The following is an 18,725-nucleotide window of genomic DNA, read 5'->3' as shown; positions in this document are numbered from 1 at the left end:
TAAAGTGACACCACCTTCCTTCTTTTCCCCTACTCTACCTCAACTTCCTGCTGGGGCTCATTGACCCCGCCTCCTCAGCGAGGCGCATGCGCATATCGAGATGTTGAAGCTTTTGTCCGTGCCGGACTCTGACGTCACTCAAGGACCAGCTCCGAAGTAAACTGGTCCTCCAGGGGAGGGGTTCGGAAGCCACGGGTCGCCGGCTATTCGCTCCCCAGCCTGGGTGACGGACCCTCCAGGGAGGGCGGGCTGGTGGGGACGACGTTTTCTTCAGCGCTGTCTCGGACACACTCTGTGGGGGGTGGTCTCGGCCAGGCCCGCGCCGCCCCCAGCCCCGTCTCCCCCCCCAAGTGTGAGGAGTTGGTCTGTGCCGGCAGCGCGCGGGAGCCTTGAACAGCTGGGCTCCGGCGCGCGCCCCACCCCCGCACCCTCTCCGCTGGGGCTGCACAGACCATGGAAGAGCAGCGGCGGCGGGAGCAGCAGGAGCGGCGGCGGCAGCGGCGGGAGCAGCTGCTGAAGGAGCAGCGGCAGCGGCAGCGGCAGTGGCAGCGGCGGGAGCAGCGGCGGGAGCAGGAGGAGCAGCAGCGGCGGCAGCGGCAGCGGCTGCGGCAGCAGCAGGAGCTCCGGACCCTGCGGGCCGAGATTGCCGCGCTGCGCAGGCGCCTCGAGCGGAGTCGTCCCGAAGCCGACCCGGTTCCGGACCCGGACCCGACCCGGTAGGCCCCCAGTCGTGGGTGGTGCGGCGGGTGGGCGGGGGCTCGGAGGCGGGAGCTGGGGCCGGTTCCAGCTGAGGGGAAGGCGTGCCTGGCAGCTGACGGGGGTGGGGACAGGGAGTGCGGCAGGTGCCCCCTTGTGCCCTGGAGGGGAAGGGCTGTGGCCCACCGGCACACCTGTCCGGTTGGCAGGTGGGGGAGGGGCATCTGTCATAGCAGAGCCGGGCCCCGGGGTCAGGGAGCCGATGGGAAGCTGGTGGGAGAGCGGGCGTGGGCGCGGGGGGAGGGGCCTTCCCCAAACTTGCACAGTGCACAGCAAAGGGATGCGGACAGGGATATGCAGCTACACGCGTACACACCTGCGCGGGGCACACAGATACACACTGTGAGCATAACACACACATGCATGCTCTCGCACTGGCTCACATGCACATGCACACATGTACATGCACAGCACACAGGTATACACTGCGAGCGCACAAGCCTTCATACACATACATGTTCTCGTGCTGGGGCACGCATGCATGCACACGGCACACAGATATACGCTGTGAGCACACAAGCGCTCACACACATGCGTGTTCTCGCCCGGGTGCTCCCATGCTCACGATGCACAGGTACACGTGTGTGTGCGCACCTTGTAGTTGTGCTCACGCCGGCGCCACACACACGTGCGCCGTGCTGGTTGCTCTGCGCCCCGACGTCCGGGGTTTTGGGAGGCTCTGGGCAGGAGCCGGGTAGCGAGTTCTCCCTCTGACTCACCGTCCCCCCATTGCAGACGTTTCTGCCAGGATGACGAGCAGCCTCCCGCGGGCCGAGCGGAGCCTGCCAGGGCCTCGGAAGCCCAGCTTGAGCGCCTGGAATCCGGCCTCTCCTTCCTCTCTGAGGTCACCGGCATCAGGATAACCGATTACTCCGTGACCAGAGCCGAGCTCCCGGGAAGCGCGGAGGGGATGCAGAGGAGTGAGCGTCTTGGTTTTCCCTGGTCCCGGGCAGTTTCCCGAGGCTTCGCTCTGACCCGTGCCTCAGACGCCCGCTCCCTCACCCAGTCCTGGGCAGCCGCGGCTCAGACACCCGGCGTCGCTTGGGGGGGCGGCCCCTGCTCCCGGGCCCCTGGGAGGAAAAGGGATGGAGGGGGGGTTCCCGAAAGCCAGCTGGGCTCCTCCGGGAAGTTTCCTGGCTCAGTGAGTGTCCGGGGGCACGTGGGTGAGAGGCAGCCGCCTCAGCCGAGCCTGGGAGAGAGGCTGGTAGTCACCGGGTGCCCGTCGTGTGCCCAGGAGGGCCCCGGCGAGAGGAAAAGGGCAGGAGCCAGCCCTGCTCGGCGACCGGTGGGGAAACAACCCTCGGAGCCGGGGGCTGACGAGCCGTGGTCTGAGTAAATAGGAGCTCACCCACAGAGGGCGGGGAGGGCTGGGGGCGGGGCGTCCTGAGAAGACCCCAGGGCTTTGTGGCTGGGGGAGGGCAGAGCAGGACCCCCTCCCAAGCCCGTGGCTGTGTCATGGGGAGCGTGGCACCAGAGCCAGCTTCACAGATGCCCGTCTGACAGGCCGGCCTCAAGTGCGCCCCAAGGGCGCCGTGCTCATCGCCTTGGCCTGGGGGTGGCTTGGTGACTGCTCCGGGCCAGGGGTCTCGCCCCGCTGATTGCAGGGCTGTGGCGTCTCCACGGCCTCTTCACGCTCCCTCTTTCCGCTTTTCCCTGGGCACGTCTGCGGGACGCCACCTAGACTAAGCGCAATAAGCACCCACTGTGTGTGGGGCCTGGGCTAATCACAGGCAGCCCTACTGTGTGGGGCAGGGGAGGAGGGGCGGGGCTGATCACAGGAAGCCCTACTGTGTGCGGCAGGGGAGGAGGGGAGGAGGGGCGGAGCGGATCACAGGCAGCCCTACTGTGTGCGGCAGGGGAGGAGGGGCGGGGCTGATCACAGGAAGCCCTACTGTGTGGGGCAGGGGAGGAGGGGCGGGGCTGATCACAGGAAGCGCCTGTGTCTGCTGTGTGCCAGCCCCCTCCAAAGGGCACGTCGGGAGGGCGGCCCCCCGGGCACAGGGCAGCGGCAGGGCTCCCCAAAGAACCGGCCCAGGGCTCGCCGACGTTCACGTCTCTTTTCCGTGTCGCAGACGGGCCCAGGATCCTGAGAAAGGGCCGCCTGGCCGGAGGCTGCCGAGATGTGACCTTTCACCTGGAGTTCCAGCTCCTGGAGACGCAGGTGAGTGGGCCCGGCCCTGCCCCGGTCTGCGGGTCCTTTGGCTCCCCCCTTACTCCCGGTGCCTCGGAGACCTCTCCCTGCTTCCGTGAGGGGGGGGGGGCAGCCTAAAGAGCTGGTTCCTCTGAGGCGAGGAAGAAGCCCAGGTAACTGGCACGAGGGGAAATCAGGGAGGCTTCTTAGGGGAGGAGGCCCGGGAGCTTGAACCAAGTCTAAGGATTCCCATAGGGGGCACGAGTGCGAGGGCAGAGGGCCTTTGGCTCGTCCCAGCGGCCGGCTGGCATTTATAGCGCACCCAAGGGGCCGAGGCACGTCGCGCAAGCCCATCTTACAGAGGAGGAGCCCAGGCGGGCAGAGGTCAAAGGGCCTGCCCAGGCTCTCCAACTGCCCTGTGGGCAGGGGCCCCTTGGTGGAGGTCTGTGCAAAGAAGAAGGGGGATGGGAGGGGGCGCTCTCCCAGCCCTCAGGCCAGAGGACCTGGAGCCCACCACGGGTGAGGGAGATCAGGGTGGGGAGACAGGTGGGGTCCTGCCAGACCTTCCCGCAGTCCCCTCATTTTGAGCCAGGCTGCTCAGAGCCCCGCGTGGTGGGTCTGCAGGGGGGCATTCTCTGGCAGCCGGCCCAGGGGGGTCTGAGGCTGCTCCTCCAGGGGGCCCGGCCCGGTGGGTCTCTGAGGTTCCGTCCCAGATGCTCCGGCACTTCCTGAGCTGTTGGAGCCCTCGGGACGTTGTGCCAGCTGCATGGGGGGCACTTTCCCTCTTTTTGCCCAAGACCAGTTCACACGGGCCCGGCTCTGCAGCTTCATAAGCTAAGCGTGCAAATGGAACATTTGCTGACGATGAATCGTGACGTCGCGACCCCCGCGTTCGGTCCCGAGACCCGAGAAGCTGGGGTTTAGGGGGGCGGCGACACGGGACGACCTCGTCCTGGCAGGAGAGAAAGGGGGACGCTGGGCACACGCGGCGTGGCTGGGACGGGGGCAGGCCCAAATGGCGTGGGTGCCCGGGCCCCGGCTGGGCTGGGGGCTGAGTGGGCGGAGCCTGTCCGGCAGCTGGCCGCCGGAGGCAGCCCCTGGGTTTCTTCGCTGCGGGCCGCCAGCAGAGGGAGGCCTTTCATCGTTGGAAATCTGAGGAGCCGCCCAACCTTCAGCTGCACCCGCAGATGTCCCAGAAGTGCTGCCGTGATTCAGCTCCTCCCTCCCCCAATCCTGGAACCTGGGGGGCCACAAAAAGGCTCAACCAGCCGGAGCCAGAGAAACCTCCAGCATCATCGTTCCCTTCCTACGGAGGAGGAAACCGAGGCGCCCGAGGATGGTCACGCTGCCAGCCAGGGCCAGCCCGGTTCTCTGGCCCTTAAGTACTGCCTCTGGGACCCCCGTCTGCGGCCCAGCCCCCTGTGCTCCTTGGGACCCGGGCCCTCGGGGCAGAAAGGGATGACCAGGAGCCACGCCCGGCCCCGGAGCCCTGGAGTCCGGCATCTAGAGCTCCAGAGCCCGTGCCCAGCCCCAGAGGGCAAAGCCCCAGGGCCCAGAATCTAGAGCTCAGAACCCAGAGCCTAAAGCCTAGAATCCCAGCTCCAGAACCTCTGAGCCCCAGAGCCGGCTCCTGCCGCCTCCGCCCTTGTGTTCCCAGAAAGAGCCTTATTGACCACTTCCCGTTGACGCTTTTCCTTTGGGAGTCGTGATTTCTGTTCCGCTCCCAGACCTGGGAGGGGGGGGGGGTGCCAGGTGAAGGGAGACATGCTGGGCGGCTGCGCGGGAGCTTCCGTGTTCCAAGTCCGAGTTGTCTCGGCGGCGGCGGGGGGGGGGAGCGGGCAGCTGTGTTGCCCACGGTGGCCACGTGGGCCGGGCACGTGGGGCCGTCGGAGCTGTGCGAGGACCAGGAGCGTTGCCCTTCCTCCTCCCTTCGGGTCCCAGGGAGCCCCCAGAGCCTCTGCTCCCCTGTTTCCTTCCCTGACCTCCATAAAAGTGGTTTCTGCGTCGTGGCCCTTCGAGCTGCCCCCGGGCTCCCTGACCCCGTGGCTGGGGGCCCCCATGGAGACCTCCCTGCGGCTTTAGTTCACTTTTGCCAGCACTCGTGGTGGGCAGCGGTGTGGGGAGGGGCCGGCGGGCTTCCTGTCTGCCCTGTCGCGGCACCCCCAGCAGCCATAGGGGTGAGGATGATGGCGAGGGTTTGCTCCCATCCCAGTCTCTGAACGTTGAGCAGGCCCAGAACAGCCCCCAAGACCCAGCCGGGCCCCCGGAGGCCTCAGAGCCACAAGACGACGATTCTCTGAGCGTTTGAGTTAAAGCTCACCAGCCGTGTTTCATTCCCGGCACTTAGTGGGTGCCTGGCACATAATAGGGGCTTAGTGAGGGCACGTTGACTTAGGTTCCCCTTGAGTGGCCAGTCCTCCCGACTTCCTGAATTGAAACTTTGTGTTAGGCAGGCCTGGGGGCCTGTGGCGGGGAGGGGGAACTCTGCTTTCTGCGGGGTTTCCTTGCTGTGTTCTGTGGCTTCCAGGGCAGCTCAGGCTGGGCACCTAAGGATCACGTCCTTGCTGCCCGGCTCTGGCCCCTCTTGTGGGCACACGGCGGCAGACTTTGCCGGCCCCGGCCCCCTCACTGCAAAGGCTGCGGCTCGGGGCCGAAGGCCCGCCTCAGGCCATCCCTGGCATTGGGTCCAGAACTGCCTTGCTGACCAGGGGCCACGACGAGCGTCTCACACCTGGCCGATCCTCCCCGCTTCGAGCACCGGCCTCTCCACCCTGGGAGCAGGGGAACAAGCTTCCAGTGGGCTCCTCTTCAGGCCCCTGCCTGGGCGAGGCTGACCTCAGCGGGCAGAGTGACCTGTTGGAGAGACAGGTTGTCCGGCAGAGCTGAGCCATCCAGGTCCGGCATCCTCCCCGTGGCAACAGGAGCCGGCATCGTCCCCAAAGGCTCCGACTCGACGGCGACGCGGCTTCAGGGAGAAGGAAGGCCTGCCTTCGATGACCTTGGGCTTGAAGGGAAATCAGAAAAGTGAGAGCGTGATGTTCAGAGGCAGCGAGAAGAGCTTCCTCCGAGACCTGGAGGGGTCGCCGGGGGCAAACGTCCATCCCTGAGCGTGGCCAGGAGAAAGAAGCTGCTCTCACACCGTGGTCTCACATGGCATCAGGTTTGTTGAGTGCCTGCCTGGAAGGGCTGTTCCTGCCCTCCCCCGGGGCCCGGGAGAGAGACAAGGGCAGAGGAGGAGACCCTGCCCAGGCCGGCCTTCGCCCCTGCCAGGCCCAGCCAGAGCTGCAGGGGGATGGTCCGGAGAGGCGACCCTCATGGGAAGACAGTTTGTCCATTTAAAAGGTAACCACCCCAGAGAATTTCCCTTTTCTTTTTTCTCTCTCACATTCCTCTTGAGCATCTTTAAAGGACTCCACGAACTGGGTTCTACCGAGGAGAGCTGTAATTATTCCTGTTTCCGTGGTTTCGTTCTGTTTTCTTTTTTAGCCGTTTTTCTCCCTTTTTCCTCTTCTTTGGGACAGGGCCCGTTCTAATCCGGGGTCTTTGCTGATCAGCTCTCTCCGCTTGGCCGGTAACAAAGGTCCAGGAAAAGCTCTCTTGGGCACTGGTCTGCCGGAAACGAGTCGGACTGATCTGTCGTTAACACAAAGGCCAGGTTTGTCGTCCGAGGAGACGGCCGGCCTCTCGGGATGGATCCCTAGCACCCAAGGGATTCTGGAGGGACGGTTCCAGAAATCTTGAGCAAGAATGATTCATGATGTGACAAAGTCTGGTTACACGATCCAGGGGGAGCTACAAGTTCTGCTTTGTCTTATTAGGCCCGAACAGACGGTCCTGCAGCTCGGGTGGCCGCAGAGACTGTAGGCTGGAGCCCCTCCTTAACTGCTGCTCCCGGGTGTCCCCCCCACCCCCGTGTTGGGAATGGCAGGAGGCTCTGCTCCGAGGGGGGTCCTCGCCATCTGTCACCCTCTGCCTTTTGCACCTTTCCTAAGAGAAGGGGGGCCGCTACTCCCTAGGAAGTGCTTAAAAGCACCGACCAGGTTTCCCTCGGGGAGATCTGGGAACTTTGGATTGAGAAGAGAAGCTCTAACGTACTTTGACACAGTCAGTCCAAAAGCATTTATTAAGCGCCTGCTGTGTGACGCCCGGCGCTAAGGGATCGGGACCCAGAGGAAGGCACCAGGGAACAGTGGCACCGGGGAACAGCGGCACTGGGGAACGGCGGCACCGCATCTGTTGTCTCTCTCCCACTTTCTATTCTCCTGGAGCAGCGGTCGGCTTCCTACTGATGCTATCCCCCGTGGCCGAGACAAAAGTGGCCGTTTCTGGAAAGACTTTGTGCCCAATTGGGATCCGAGCCGGGTCTTAGGAGGGGAGATGGGGAAGCAGCAACGGGCGTTCCGGAGCTTACCGGCGGTGTCCAGTGGCAAAGGGCTGGGGGTCTCAGAGTGGGGGGGGTGTCAGAGGAGCTCGGCAGGAAGGATGTGGGAGGCGTGGCAGAGCCTTGGACGCCAGCAGTCAAGGCCTCCTTCCTTGGAGGGGAGGTAGGCCCAGGGAGATGGGCCGGGGGCGGGGGGCCACAAGGTGGTTCTGGGGGCGTTGGAGGTCGCTCTGTGGGACGAGAAGAGCTTGGGAGGTGAAGGGGGTGCCAAGTGTGTGCGGCGGGCCGGGTGTGCGGGGGACAGGGCAGAGCAAACAGGCGGCCCGAGAGCTCCCCGGGCCAACAAAACAGCCTTTCTCTGCTACTGGCAGGCGTTGCGCCGAGCGCCGAGGGTCCCTGCCCTGGAGGCCCCGCAGTCTGCGGGGCACTGAGTGACGGACCCTTCCCCAACCTGAGCGGGAGTGGAGAAGGGCGTTTGTTTCTGAGCGCGTCGTTTTACACACTTCTCAGGGCGGAATCCTTCGTCATGATTCCCCTGGGAAGGGCCAGGGATTCTGCTGGGGTGGGGGGAGTGCTGGGGATCCTGCTGGGGGAGAGGGGGCTGGGGATCCTGCAGGGAGGGGAAGGCCGGGGATCCTGCTGGGGGGGAGAGGGCTGGGGATCCTGCTGGGGGGGGAGAGAGCTGAGGATCCTGCTGGGGATCCTGCTCGGGGGGGAGAGGGCTGGGGATCTTGCCAACGGGTCCCGCGTTCAGTTAAAGGGTCTTTGCACGGCTTCTCTGCTTTAGGATGAAGAGAACCTCTCGGCCGCCATCACCGAGCTGAGCATTATCCTGGAGCCCATGGAGTACGGCGAGCTGAGCCGCTTCGTGGCCCGGTAAGACCCTGACCCGGGCTAGCTCCTGGGGGAGCCCTGTCCCTTTCTTTGACTGCAAGGTGAGGTAGATGGAGGCGCTTTTAAGCGACTTGTGTCGGCCCTTTGGCCCCCGCCCTTGCCCCATATCTCGTCCCCGCCCTCCTCTCCAAGACCATCCTTTAGAGCAGAGATTTTCTTTCTTTTTCCCGTTTCCGTGGATGGTTTTTTTTTCATCGTTGGCGCTCCCCCGGTGGCCTCCCTCCGGCCCTCCCCGAGGGCCTTCCCTCGAAGACAGAGAGGTCGGGCTGGCCGGTGGAGGGGCAACGTGTGGGGGCCGCCCCCGCCCCCTTGGCTGTGCGGTATCGGGCGGTCCTGCCCGGCTCCTTCCCAGCCCCTCGGTGTCCATCACTGCCCTTCCCCTCGGCCCCGCGCTGTTCCCTCCCCTCTCGGGCCACGCTCGGGGGCATCTCTGCGTCCAGCTTTTGACCATCACTAAGGTGCTGCTGCGGTGCCTGGGCTCAGGGCGCGTGATTCTTGTCAGTGGCCTTGGAGGACTTTGTTCGCACCCTCCCAAACTGCTTCCGGGTCATTTGTGCTGATTGGCAGCTGCTCCCACAGTGCACTGGGACCCTTCTTCCACAGCCTCCCCAACACTGACAGTCGCCATGCTCCGGCATCTTTGCCAGTCTGTAGCATGGGGACCTCGGGGCTGTTTTAATTTGCCTTCCCTTGTGATGGACGGCTTGGAGCTCCAATGAGGAGCCGAGGCGACATCCCTCACAGGCCTGAGAGGAAGGGAGCCTGAGATTAAGGCCTTTATAGAGATAGAAAAGCAAATGGAGGCCAGCTGAGCAGCGAGCATTTATTAAGTGCCTACTGTGTGCCACGTGTCCTGGTGTGTGCTGAGAGGGGCCTCTCCGTGGCCACCCCCCGGGGGACACGGCCCTTCTGAGCGCCGTCCGTCCGCCACAGACCCTGCCCTGCCCTCTGCTCTCACCCGCCCCTGGCCCCACAGTCCCTGTGATGTCTCTGGGGGCCCTTACGGAGATGCCTTTGTGGCCCAGGCCCCTGCGACCCTTTATGTCAGTGCAGGGTCCAGGGGTGGGGAGGCCCGGGGAGGGGTTCGGAAGGAGGGAAGGAGGGCCACACTGGCTTGGGAGAAGGACCTGCCCACCTCCCTGTCAGCCGGGCCGGACAGCCCAGGGCGCTGTGGGGGCGGCTCTTTATCGGCCGGCAGAGGTGCCCTTTAACCTTCTCCTCTCTGCGGAATTAGGGACAGGAACTGCCGCCAAATCTGGCTTCGGCACCGATGAGCCATGTGCCCTGGAAGAAATCACTTATCCCTGCTTGCCTCAGTTTCCTCTTCTGTAAAATGGGAATAACAGTCAGCCCTAGCCTCCCATTTGCTCCTTGTTTGTTCTTCGTTGGCAAGGAGGGCCGTGGTACCGGGACAGAGGGAGGGCAGGACTGGGCAAGGTCACCGGCCTCCCTGCCTCCTCCAGAGCCAGACAGAGAGCTGGACGATGCAGATGGCCCTGGATGGGGAGGAGACCCTGGCTTTAGGAAGCAGGTCCCTGTTTGTCTGAGGGGCCTGATCAGGGATTAAGGCAGGTAAGAAATGAGGTGGAGGATGGCCTCTTGTGCTTTGTGTGTGTGTCTCTCTCTCTCTCTCTCTCTCTTTCTCTCTCTCTCTCTCTGTCTCTCTTGTCTCTTGTCTCTGTCTTTCTTTCTCTGTCTCTGTCTCTCTGTCTCTCTTTTCTCTCTCTGTCATTCTCTCTCTCTCTCCCCTCCTCTCTCTCTCTCTCTGTCTCTCCTTTCTCTCTCTGTCTCTCTCTCTCTGTCTATCTCTCTCTCTTGTCTCTGTCTCTCTGTCTCTTTCTCTTTCTCTTTTTCTCTCTGTCTCCCTGTCTGTCTCTTTGTCTCTCTGTGTATCTCTGTCTCTTGTCTCTGTCTCTCTCTCTCTCTCTCTGTCTCTTTCTCTCTCTGTCTCTCTCTGTCTCTCTGTCTCCCTGTCTCCCTGTCTGTCTCTCTTTGTCTCTCTGTGAGTCTCTGTCTCTTGGGAGGAAAAATCCTCAGGATTTCTGGCTATTGACATTCCCAGCTGGGGCTTGGCTTGGAACCTGTTTCTGGTTAAGTAACGAGAGCCAGAACAATTGGTCCTTCAGGAAGGGCTCTTACCCATAAGCCCCAAGGTGCCTTGCAAGGGCCCAGCCCCCCAAACTTGCATTCCTCTGGGCAGAGGTTGTTGTGAGGTTCCGACTGGTGGTGGGGACCCCTGAGAGGTCTGCCCCCCCTCCCCCTTTCTGCCCTCCCCCGGGGACCTGGATGTGCTGATGAGAGAACTAGGGGACCCTCGAGGGCTCAGCACTGAGGGCTAGAGGCCTCTTGGCTCAGTCCGTCTTCTGGGGTCTCGTTGTCCCGTCCTGCATTCGTCTGTTTGGTGCTGATGGTGGCCGGGCTCCAGGCGCCGAGCCGTGAGTTAGCCGGCAGGGAGGGGGCTGAGATGCTTGGAGACCCGGCTCCGTGCGGACCTGCTGTCAGAGACAGGAGGAGATCAATCAGTGAACCTTAATTAAGCGCCGACTCTGCGCCGGGCACTCAGGGCAAGATTGAGTCTGAGATTTTGAACATCTACGGGGGAGCCTCCTGGAGGGGCCTGTGGCGTCTGACAAGGGACCCTGGCCCGGCCCTGGATGAGGCCGGGCCCCTCGGAGCCCACGTTCCCCACAGAATTCTGACGTCCGACAACTGCCAGCAACACGTGCCTCCTGCTGACCGCGCTCACTTGCACTCCAGGACAGGCTCCCGTCCCGTGCGCTTTCGCGTGTGGACACTTGGTGAAGTGACCTTTCGGCCGAGGTCGATCCCGCCCCGGCCGCTCGAGCACAGCCTTCCATCTGCTTTCCCAGCCCCGCCTGGGTCCCAATCCTCCTTTCTAGCTTTTAACTGCTGCGGTTAAGGCTGGAGGCTGCAGCAGCGCCAGCGGTTCACAGGCAGAAGTCAGGAACAGCTGGCTTCCATTAGGCTTGGACTCTGGAAACATGGCTCCCGACGCCCCAGGTCATAAAGGCTTGTTCTTTTTCCCTTTAGCAGAGAACGACCAGATCATGTAGTGCAGAAACTTGAACCGGCCTCTTGCCCAGAGCTAGGGATCCAGATCCCAAAGCAGAGCCCTTCAAGGACCCTTGAGAGGAGAGTCCATCCCAAGAAGAGGGGCTCCTGGGATGGGCCGGGGCTCTGAGGGGTAGTCGTGGACACAAGCTTGCTGGCATCTGAATGGCTGATGGAGCCTGGCTCTAGCACTGTAGTTCTCAGCCAGCATCTTACAAAGGCTTGCAAAGCCCTTTACAAGTTATATCTCATGTTCTCCTCCCAGCAAGCCCGGCACATAGGTGCTATTTGCTCATTTTACAGATAAGCAAAGTGAGGCAGATGCCTGCCCTGCATCACCAGCCTAGAGGGCCCGCCGAGGGGTTTGAGCTCAGGCCTTCCGTTCCAGACCGAGACGTAGACTTTGGCTTTCTCAGCCCTAGCTCTGATTCCCGTAACTCGGATCCTTGGGGGCACTGCCTCCCCTGCTTCGACACCCCCGGTCTTGTCTCTGTGGTGCTTACGAGAAGAGCGGGTGCCGGGGGCAGCTGTAGCCAGTTCCTCGTTGTAGCAGTCGCACGTCTGTGGGTCCCCCTGCCATGGATCCCCCCGGACGCGCTCTCCGTGTCTTGCCATGACACTGCCCCCGACTAAGCTAATGTGCCCCCGGCCCTCCCCCAGGCTGCCCATGTGGATCGAGCTCTAGCCCCCTGTCTCCATCCTTCTCTCTGTACACGTTTGCAAAATCCCCACCTTGGGGTTCTGGATGTTCCAAAGCCAGCTTAGATGTGACTTTCTCTGTCATTTTTTCTCCAAAGCCCATTGGGACAAATGACCCTTTTTCCCTTGCTCCCCAGCATTTAGTCTCTGATCTGCCCCTCCTGCTTTGTGCTCTAGGCCTTTGGGTAATTAGTTTCCTCCCCTCTCCAACCCCAGGCGGTGCCCCCCGAGGTCAGCATCCCGGCTCTTCCCTTTGGTCTGCCCTTAGTGGGAACGCACCTAGAAGAAGCTACGCTTTCCATTGTTTATCGATACTTATTTCTTTTCCTCCACCTTATTTCTCTTTAGCAATAACTTTTTTCCTGCTGGCCTTCTCTTCCTGCCTCCTACAATGCTCCGAGTATCCCCTCTGCAGGACCAGTTCTTATCACAAAGGATGTTTTTTAAAAAAGAGAAAAACTACGTTAGCAAAACTAACCCCCACACTGAGGAAGTTGCACACTGTACAGCGCAGAGCTCTCCCTGGCCCCTCCCACCCCGCGGCAGGCCCTGAGCACCTCCCACCTAGACTCTTGCAGTAGCCCTGGGTCTCCGGTCCCCCCCCCTCGCCTCCCATCCCCATCCGTGTTCCACAAAGGGATTTTCCTAAAGTGCACGTCTGGCTGTACTCTCCCTCCCATGTTAAACTTCAGGAGGTCCCTTGGCCTTCAGATACAGAAGGCTCCGATTGGCCTTCAGGGCCCTTCCTGCCTTTCCAGGATTCATCCATCCCACTCCCCAACACAAGTCTTTGGTCTGGGGTCTCCAGCCTCCTAGCTGCTCCATGAACAAGAGGCTTCCTCTCTTCATTGGACATTTTCTCTGTCCGACTGCCCTGCTTGGGTGCTCTCCCTCTGCTGGGACCACTGACCCACCTCTCTGACATTTGGATCCCAGCAAAAGTCCCACCTCCCATAGGAAGCCTCCTCCCTACCCTTAGTTCCAGTGCCTCCCTCCTATTAAGTATTTCCTTTTTGTCCTGCATATAAAGCATATACACTGTCTTTTGCCTCTTTTTACAAATTCCCAGCGTATACAGAGGGCCCAGTACAGAGTAGGCACTTCCCAGATGTTCGCAGTAGACTGCCTGACTGTGCCATGTGCCATTGGCGCTGTCTTGGAGCCCGTTCTGGGGCCAGACTTTGGTACAATCATTCCATCGCTTTTGGTTTCATTTATTTAGTTTTTTTTTCCTTTTATACTTTTCTAGTCGTCGCATATATTGTTTTCTTGGTTATTGCGATTCCTGAGCCTTGCTCATAAGAGATTTTATTTCTACAGGACAGAAGAGAAGCGGGACCTTTTCCAGTTTTTCAGAAGTCTTCACTTTTTCCTGGAGTGGTGTGAATACCGGAAGCGGACATTTCAGTACTTCAAGGTAAGGTCCTCTCATTTGTCGTCCGCCTGCCTGTTATGCTCGTGTTATGAGAACGTTCCGGGATGTTCGGCGGCCCTCCCCACCCCTGGGCTTTGGGAGTTTGGAGGACTTTCCCAAGTGTAGATATCAGAGGACACCAGCCTTGCTAGAGGAGATTAGTTCTTTGTATGAGAGTGAGAAGTTCTTCTTCCGGGCTTCAGGCTCCTGGCGGTTCGGCCCCCTTTCTCCACAGTCTCCCAGCTCCGGACTCGTGCCCGTGTGAGGCGCTCTGTGCCAGGGCCGCCGCGGGCACGAGAGGGTTGGATTCCCCTTCCCCCGTCAGGCTTCGCAAGGCCGTTGACGAATCCCTGTCCTTCCTTTGTTTTCTCTGCCCTCTCTTCTGGAGAATTTCCTTGGAATGAAACCGGGGCCAGTATTACCAGGTCTGGCTCGCCGACGGTCAGATTTTTGCCAGGTGTGTGGCTTTGCCGGTGCCACAGATCAGGCGTGACGGACAGATTCTCCCTGGTGGCCTCCTGAATTTCCATCTGTCTGTTGACCAGTCACCAAAGAGGAATGCAGATCATAGAGTTTAATTTTTTCTTGGTTGGTTTTTAATTCTTATGTGATTCCCTGTTTTGAACTTACTGCGATACACGGATTGAGATGCTGGGGCACTGTAATATTCTTTTTTCTTGGTTGGTTTTTAATTCTTATGTGATTCAGTTTTGAACTCATTGTGATACATGGATTGAGATACATGGATTGAGATGCTGGGGCACTGTAATATTCTTCTCTAAAATGTAATGTTTGCTAGGAGCAGGTTTCTTTTCTTTTCTTTTTTTAAATGCTTTTTATTTACAAGTTCTATGCAAGATTAATTTTTCAGCATTGACAATTGCAAAACCTTTTGTTCCAATTTTTCTCCTCCTTCCCCCCACCCCCTCCCCCAGATGGCAGGTAGATCCATACATGTTAAATATGTTAAAGTATAAGTTAAATATGACATATGTATGCATACATGTCCAAACAGTTATTTTGCTGCACAAAAAGAATCGGACTCTGAAATAGTGTCCAATTAGCCTGGGAAGGAAATCAACAATGCAGGCGGGCAAAAACATAGGGATTGGGAATTCTATGTGATGGTTCCTAGTCATCTCCCAGAGTTCTTTCGCTGAGTGTAGCTGGTTCAGTTCATTCCTGCTCCATTGGAACTGATTTGGTTCATCTCATTGCTGGAGATGGCCACATCGATTAGAATTGGTCCTCATAGAGTATTGTTCGAGCAGGTTTCTTTTCAGTTCAATAATCACCTCAAACACAGCCAGGTGTTAAAGTCCAAATCCTTTATTGTCTCCTTCAAATTCTCGTCTCCTTCACTTGGGGCTCGGCTAGTTTTCTGGAGGCTTCCGGATCTTGGTTTCAGTGTTCTTCCCCAGGACAGCCTGCCACCACTTCTCTGTGTTCCTTAGCTCTGCCCGCCTGCTTTCTCTGGCTTGTGAATCTCTCCAGCTTCCAAAGGTTTGTGCTTGAGCCTCCAGCCACAACAAAAGTGGAAGATGGAATGAATCTGTCTCAGCCTCAGAAAGCGTCTGTCCCTCCTGGCCCTGAGAGCTCCTCCTTATATGCTCCACACTGAGTATACGTCAATCATTCTATCACTAGGAAACCATTATTTGTTGTAGGAGTAAATCAATGCTAAACCAGATTTAACCATGGTCTCCTCCATTCCACTTACTTAGCACCTTGTTTCAAGTTCTGGCCCATAACAGGGCACCAGAACTGTTCCGGGGCCACGTGCTCTCACCGGTTCACCGTTCCTCAGGGTAAGGACCGGCCTCTTCCCCGGGCCCGTGGGGTGCCCCGACACCAGCCTCCCTTCCAGGCGCCCCGCTTTGGCCATTTCTGATTCCCTGCGTTTTGTCTGCTCCTTCCTGTGTTTACTCCTCCAGCTTACGGCTTTGGCGAGGCGTCGTTCGGATCTTTGCCAGAGAGTGGCGCGGGGGCGGCACGGCTTCTGTTTTATACCAGAAGCAGCTTGTTGTCATGAGAAACACGTGTGTGTGCACAGTCAGACTGAGGAAAGCCGCTCACTCATTCGTGTGTGGCCACAGGCATGTGCACTAGCTGTGGCTTTTACATGACCTTTGTGTTCTCGCTCAGTTTCCCCATATACGTTTTATACAAATAGAAGGAATCCATTTGTATTTGTCTTTGGATGATAAACGACATCAGAAAAGGGATTTTGGCAGAAAAGGGTGTTATGATCAGTGATTGGGCTGGCCACCGGTGCAGGATGGGGGATCTTTGTTTCTCTCAATGATGTCTTGCAATTTTCTCTCACACACACTGCACGGGATGTCTTAGTTAATTCCCAGATTTTTTTTTTTTTTTTTTGGTGTTTCTATAAATAGGATTATTTTGGGTGATTATTTTTAGAATATAACTGCTAATTATGTTTGTAACTTCATCTTTGATTATGTTATAGGACTTATTTTCTCCATTCTCTTTTGGTTTTGAGACTAGCGTTTTCAGATCCTGATTATCATCCACTAGAGTTGTTGTCTCTTGTAGCCCGCTACCATCTGCCCTCTTGGTAAGCATGGTTACCATGCCAGACTCTGATGGAAGTCAAGATGGAGAGAGAATGAGGATGAACAGCCAAAGTCTTGTCTAGCAAAGTATTTTTACACCTAGGTGAGGTTCCCTCTGCATACTATCACTGGGCTCCCACCACTTTGGGAGCTTTTCTCTGTACCATCTCTGGGCTCCCGCCACGGTGGGAGCTTCTCTCTGTATCATCTCTGGGCTCTCGCCACGGTGGGGAGCTTCTCTCTGTACCATCTCTGGGCTCCCGCCATGTTGGGGAGCTTCTCTCTGTATAATCTCTGGGCTCCCGCCACGTTGGGGAGCTTCTCTCTGTACACTCTCTGGGCTCCCGCCACGGTGGGGAGCTCTCTCTGTACAATCTCTGGGCTCCCGCCATGGTGGGGAGCTCTCTCTGTACAATCTCTGGGCTCCCGCCACGTTGGGGAGCTTCTCTCTGTACACTCTCTGGGCTCCCGCCATGGTGGGGAGCTTCTCTCTGTACAATCTCTGAGCTCCCGCCATGTTGGGGAGCTTCTCTCTGTACAATCTCTGAGCTCCTGTTATATTGGGGAGCTTCCCTATGAACATCTCTGGGCTCCCACCATGTTTGATAGGTTCTCTGTGTATGATCTCTGGAAAGACTTGGAAAAGAATCACAGAGAACTAGAGGGCATGAATGGCACTGCTTAGAGGCTGAATGTACACATGTATGATGGAATATATATTTTTTCCACTATTCTGATTGGTGTTAAGGAGACCTGGGTTCAAGCCCAGCCTCAGACTCTTGGGAGCTGTGTGGCCTTAAATAGTCACTTTCCTGTTCTTAGCTTGTTTCCTTCTTACTGGTAGTGCCTTTCTCCCAGGGCTGTTGTAAGAATCGATGGGGATATTTCAGCCCTAGGAGACGAGTGATAACATTTGATAAAGTGAGACCGACTGAGACTTGTATTTCCCCCAATTCTTCTTCAATTAAATTGAAATTAGTAAAATCTTATTTTGTTTTTATGTCTGTATAATACCCTCATTAATAAACTGAATGTATGTCTGGCAAGATGAGCAAGGCTTGGTTGGATGGCTGCTGGGCTAGTGCTCAGCAGTATGATCTGGCAACTGAGAAGGCTGGTGGAAACTCGAGGGGCAGAGCTTTCAGAAATGAGTGCCTCTGGATCTCTGCTTGGGCCCGACCACACGATGAAGCGTCGTGTCCAGCTCTGGGCACCAGAGTTTAAGAAAGATTTTGATGAGTTAGAAGCCTCACGAGGAGGGCGGTCAGCATGGGGAAGGGCACTGAGTCTATATCATATGCTTGAAAGAACTGAAGATTTTTAGCCATGGAAAGGGAAGGAGGAGGTAGGGCACACAGGAAGCGGGGAGGGGTCCACGATAGTGGTTTTCAAGTATTTGAAGGACTTTGCTGTTAAAGAGGGATTGGATTACTTCTCTGGCGCGAGGAGGCACAGCCAGTGGGAGAAGTGGAGGGAGGTTTAAAAAAGACAATTTTAGGCTTGAATTCAGAGAAACTTTCCTAACAGAGTTGTCTAAAAGTAGAAGGGACTCCCTTGGAAGTTAATGGTTTTTTCCCTCATTGGAGGTTTCTTTTTTTTTTTCTTCCCAATTAAAATTTTTTTTTTTCAAAAACCCACAAAGATAGTTTTCAACATTCATTTTGGTAAAACTTTGGGTTCTAAATTTTTCTCCCTGCCTCCCTTACCTCCCTGTACCCATTGTGATATAGGTTAAATATGTGCAATCGTTGGAGGTCGTCAAGCATAGACTAGCTCACTGCTGCTTGGATGGTTTTTGTTGGGGATTTTTTTTCTTACAGATTGGCCAAGGGACTCTTGGAGGCTCTTTCAACTCCAAAGTGTTGTCATATAAATGATATAGTTTAACAGAGATCTGTTGATTTGCACCTAGAAGCTATGGATCACTCTAGGACCTCCCCAATCAAATCCAGCTTCCTTCCAGAGAGAGTCTCCTGTTCATCTACAAGGGGAAGGGAAGAAGCTGAGAAGTGCTTATCGTTCAGGTGATTCTGTGTCGTTGACTACCTGCGTCATGGATAATGAATCAAAGAGACTAGTGGGCACATTTGGGAAGTGACAAATAGCCTTCCATGTCCCTGAGCTGCAGGAGCTTGGCTTTTAAGTTCTGCTGCCATCCCATGGATACTGTCTATTAACCATAGGGACCGCGATCTCAGAAAAATAAGTGTAGGTGACCCACAGGTCAATGGAAATGAATACATCAGGGATGGCTGGGCTGTACGAGTGACCAGTGGTGAGCTGGGTGTACGACGTGGTCTCAGTGTGGGCTGGGCACGTGCGGGAGCCTATAGTCCTGCAATAATACAACGTCTGGGGTCTGTTGTGTGGGCCATTGATGGAGGCTTTGGGCAAGGCCCTGGCTGGGATGGGAAGATAGGAAGGAAGAGGAGACCTTGTAATCGCTCTCTGTGGGAGGGATGTCCACAGGTCTTGGGTCCACCAAAGCCTCTCGTGATTTAGCCCAGGAGGATGGGGCTGAGCTCTTCCTTGAAACTACATATGAAACATGGGCTCAACTGGCAGCATAGGTGCATTCCCCCCACTAGATGTAGTCTCCTGGGCTGGAGAAACAGGACTAGACCAGGATCAGAAGACCAGAGATTGTTTCCCAAATCTAATTTTGCTTTTCCCTTTAACCCTTGTGTAAGCTTATAAAAGGGAGGGGATGTTCCTGTTTATGGTAACCCCCTCTGAGCTGTAGGGAGCAGCCCCTCCCCCGAGAATGAAAGCATTCTGGGAATGCTGCCAAAGAAGTCGTCT

General features: G+C 57.6%; 1 protein-coding gene across 1 annotated transcript in view; it reads left to right on the top strand.

Moving 5' to 3' along the window:
* Positions 1–107: 107 nt before the first annotated feature.
* The window catches only part of CENPP (centromere protein P), a 122,839-nt gene continuing 104,221 nt past the window's right edge, over positions 108–18,725 (top strand). The window contains exons 1-5 of the mRNA XM_051977627.1: positions 108–716; positions 1,492–1,676; positions 2,829–2,917; positions 8,056–8,144; positions 13,254–13,350. Of these exons, the coding sequence (XP_051833587.1) occupies positions 454–716; positions 1,492–1,676; positions 2,829–2,917; positions 8,056–8,144; positions 13,254–13,350 (723 nt within the window). The 5' untranslated portion in view covers positions 108–453. The remainder of the gene's footprint in view (positions 717–1,491; positions 1,677–2,828; positions 2,918–8,055; positions 8,145–13,253; positions 13,351–18,725) is intronic.

This window comes from Antechinus flavipes, chromosome 1 (assembly GCF_016432865.1).
Source record: "Antechinus flavipes isolate AdamAnt ecotype Samford, QLD, Australia chromosome 1, AdamAnt_v2, whole genome shotgun sequence".
Lineage (NCBI taxonomy): Eukaryota > Metazoa > Chordata > Mammalia > Dasyuromorphia > Dasyuridae > Antechinus > Antechinus flavipes.
The sequence above is the reverse complement of the archived record's forward strand: the minus strand, read 5'-3'. Positions and strand labels throughout refer to the sequence as shown.